This window comes from Nicotiana attenuata, unplaced genomic scaffold (genome assembly GCF_001879085.1).
Source record: "Nicotiana attenuata strain UT unplaced genomic scaffold, NIATTr2, whole genome shotgun sequence".
Taxonomy (NCBI): domain Eukaryota; kingdom Viridiplantae; phylum Streptophyta; class Magnoliopsida; order Solanales; family Solanaceae; genus Nicotiana; species Nicotiana attenuata.
In genome coordinates, this window is record NW_017672269.1 from 184,842 (window position 1) to 188,104 (window position 3,263).

Consider the following 3,263-nt stretch of genomic DNA (forward strand, 5'->3'; position numbering starts at 1 on the left):
AATATTGTCAGGGTGGAATGATACAGGTGGCTATTAGACAGATAAGAGTGGCGATGTCAGGGATGATATGTGATGGCCTGGGGACTTTATGTTGATGATATTCATGTGATGGTGTGATTTTCCTTGTGTATGTTATACACCTTACGTGACTTGTTGTCTTGTTTCAATGAGATACTCGATGTCTTTGATATTATTGTTGACTTGGGGTGTAATAGTACCCTCGCACAAGCATACACCGTATCATGCCACTTATACTAGTTCAAGAGTATGAAAAAATATTTATTGATCATGCCCATGTATTCTTGTATTATCTGCTTTCATTGTGACACTGACCCTGTGACCATCCCAGGCAAATTGTGATTGTGAGCTTGTAATATTGCCAGGCAGATTGAGATATTGGCATATGAGTTGTCCGCGCGGTGGTGATTAGAAATATGGGCACAAGGTGCCGTGAGGATATGATTATGGTTTGAGACTCGTGACTTGTGATTATGAGATGAGGTATCTCGGAGTAATTCGCTGTGAGACTTGTGTTAAAACGGGGCTTGATTAGTTGATTGTCATTTGTTCCCTTATAGGTTCTCGCTGGTACTTTAACGGTGTTCTTATTACTTTACTATTTATATCATATGTTGATTCTTGTTGCCATTTACTGATTTCTGTTTATTAGCTTTATACTTTTATATTGCACAAGTTATTTTGACTAGTAGGTGTCTTGACTTGTATACGTCACTGCTCCACTGAGGTTCGTCTTGAAACTTACTGGGTACCGATCGTGGTATACTCGGACTAAACTTCTGCATTTTTTTTGTAGACTCGGGTATTGGTGATATCGGACTCAGGCAGAGTTAGCTTATCGGTCGTGAGGATTCAAGGTAGAGTTGCTTGGTTGTCGAAGGCCCTTGGAGTCCTTTCCTTTTATTCTATCATCAAATTGATATCCGAACAGTATTGTATTTCAGTTTTTGAGATATTCTATGTATTCTGCTAGAGTTCGTGATTCTGTATTTCCTAGTCTTGGGAGTTGTAGTGATTTTTGTCGCATAGGCTTATTTTACATTTATTTCGATATTTATATAAATCTCTGATTTAAAATATCATGGTTAAATTGGCTTAATTCTTGTAAGTAATCAGCTTACCTAGTCTTAGAGACTAGGTGTAATCACGATGCTTAAGGCGGAATTTTGGATTGTGACATTGTTGATGTTGGTATCACAATCTTGATTTACTCTCTGCTCAATGAATTCATCGTCCGCAAGGCTAACTGATGATTACTAACTATTCTGATTTCATAAACTCGTTTTTGTCTTATTATATATTTTCTTGGAATTAGTATCAAACTAGACAACCATTTTTATTCTAGTAACAGCTCCTTGACGCACAAAGTCATATACTTTTCTTTTTATTCTATCTCAAAAAGGACGTCATACTTTCTTATTTAGAAACAATTTAACTTTATATTTATCATTTTACCCTAAACAACATGACTTATAGCTATACAAATATTGAATTCGTTAATGTTATTGTTGTTTTCGTAATCGATATACGTTGGTATCCCAATCCTTAGCTACTAATAATATTTACAAATACAAGTAGTTTTATAGAAGTTACTCCATTTTTATTACTTGTTGCTCAATGAATTCATTGTCCGCATTGCTCAATGAATTCATTAACGGACAAATGTGATACACTTTTCTTTTCTTTTTTTTTTTTTATCTCAAAAAGAACGCTATAGTACTTCCTTATTTAGAAACAATTTAACTTTAAATTTGTCAATTTATCCTTAATAAAATGATTTATAACTATACAAAATTTTATAGCTTATTTTTAGACCATAAACTTCAAAAAAGTTCGTTACTTTAAGATTTCTTGGCCAGTCAAATCGGCAAAATAAATTGGATCGCAGAAGTAATTAACAAAAAGGGAGCACTATGGTAGTATATTACTGCATAGTAATCGTACAACAAAGAGGGAGTCTCACGACCTCAGGTTTATTACATGAACGTTCCCTCAAGAAAACTATTACTCAACATATATCTAATAGAAGCAACATATCATGGCCATCTCCCTGGCATTATTCCTGACACCGTGTTGCTCATTAATAACTGATTCTGCAACAAAAAAAACATAAAAATAGAAGTCATAAAAAAGAAAAAAGATCAGCACCTTTCCTCAGACAACAGTCCCGCTAGCTATTAATATATAGAAGTATACAGTCAATTAAAAGAAGAGTTCGTATATGAAGCATTTTCACGGTAACTTTTTCACTAAAATTCAGTTTCCTTATTTTTCTACCCTTTTTATTTTCTTCACATGCTTTACAATTTCATAAATTAGCTTTCCCTTTAAAAAGAATTTTTACACTATCAGTATGATTAACCCGTTATAACAGGTTATCAGTATTATTTTATAAACTACTAGTACCCCTACTATCGACAGTATATAATAGTTACTCCTCTTTTAACTTGCATAAAATAATTTACAGTAACGCATAAATATTAAAGTAGCAAAAAAAAAAAAAAAAGAACTACTTACGTATCCACAGATCTTTTAAAATATAAAGGAATTGACTTATTAACACTCATAGCGTAACAAACTTTTAAGAAGTCAGGTTATGGCCAATTGTAACAAAGAAGTTTACTTAACTTGTAATAATTGCTTTCTAATAAATTGATAGTCCAAATATCTTTTGTATCGTCAGTACGTAGAACTTACGAATCGCAATTGATAGTCTTGGAGACGGGAACGTCCATGGCGACACCACACTTAGAAGCAAGAGCCTGAGCAGCATCATCTTTAAGGTTTGTGTAACGGTTGGCTGCTGCCTTAACACAGTTACAAGCTGTCCTTCTATCATCTGTGGTTGCAGCCATTCCTTTCAAGTTTTTCACCCCACTGCAGCAAGCTGCTCCTGGCTCACCACCTTTTAAAAGATCGACAATCATAAAATAAAATGAAGAATTTAATTGAGGCTTTTAGATAGAGTTGAGAAAAGGAAAAAGAATCAGAAAATAGTAAAACAAAATTTACCGGCTTATATATCTTACGAAACAAAACATGAGCGACAGTCAAATATAATAAGAGTTTAAGTTATATCCATATAAATTGATGACATAAAAAAATTACACTATTAGTGTAACTGAATCTAACCTGTTATAATGTGTTAAAATGCAAAATTTAAACTTAAAAGTTTCGCAATAATAGAGTGTGTATATATATATATATATATATATATATATATATATATATATATATATATATAT

General features: G+C 32.8%; 1 protein-coding gene across 1 annotated transcript; it reads right to left on the reverse strand.

Moving 5' to 3' along the window:
- Positions 1-1,909: 1,909 nt before the first annotated feature.
- Positions 1,910-2,945, reverse strand: LOC109212539 (non-specific lipid-transfer protein A-like). The gene is made up of 2 exons (XM_019376188.1): positions 2,716-2,945; positions 1,910-2,111 (listed from the first exon to the last, which is right to left on the reverse strand). The coding sequence occupies exons 1-2, from the start codon at positions 2,943-2,945 to the stop codon at positions 2,099-2,101; spliced, it is 243 nt and encodes an 80-aa protein (XP_019231733.1). The 3' UTR covers positions 1,910-2,098.
- Positions 2,946-3,263: the final 318 nt, after the last annotated feature.

Bases quoted from the DNA above. Each gene is read 5' to 3' on its own strand.
- LOC109212539 (XM_019376188.1), bottom strand. From the start codon at position 2,945: ATGATTGTCGATCTTTTAAAAGGTGGTGAGCCAGGAGCAGCTTGCTGC.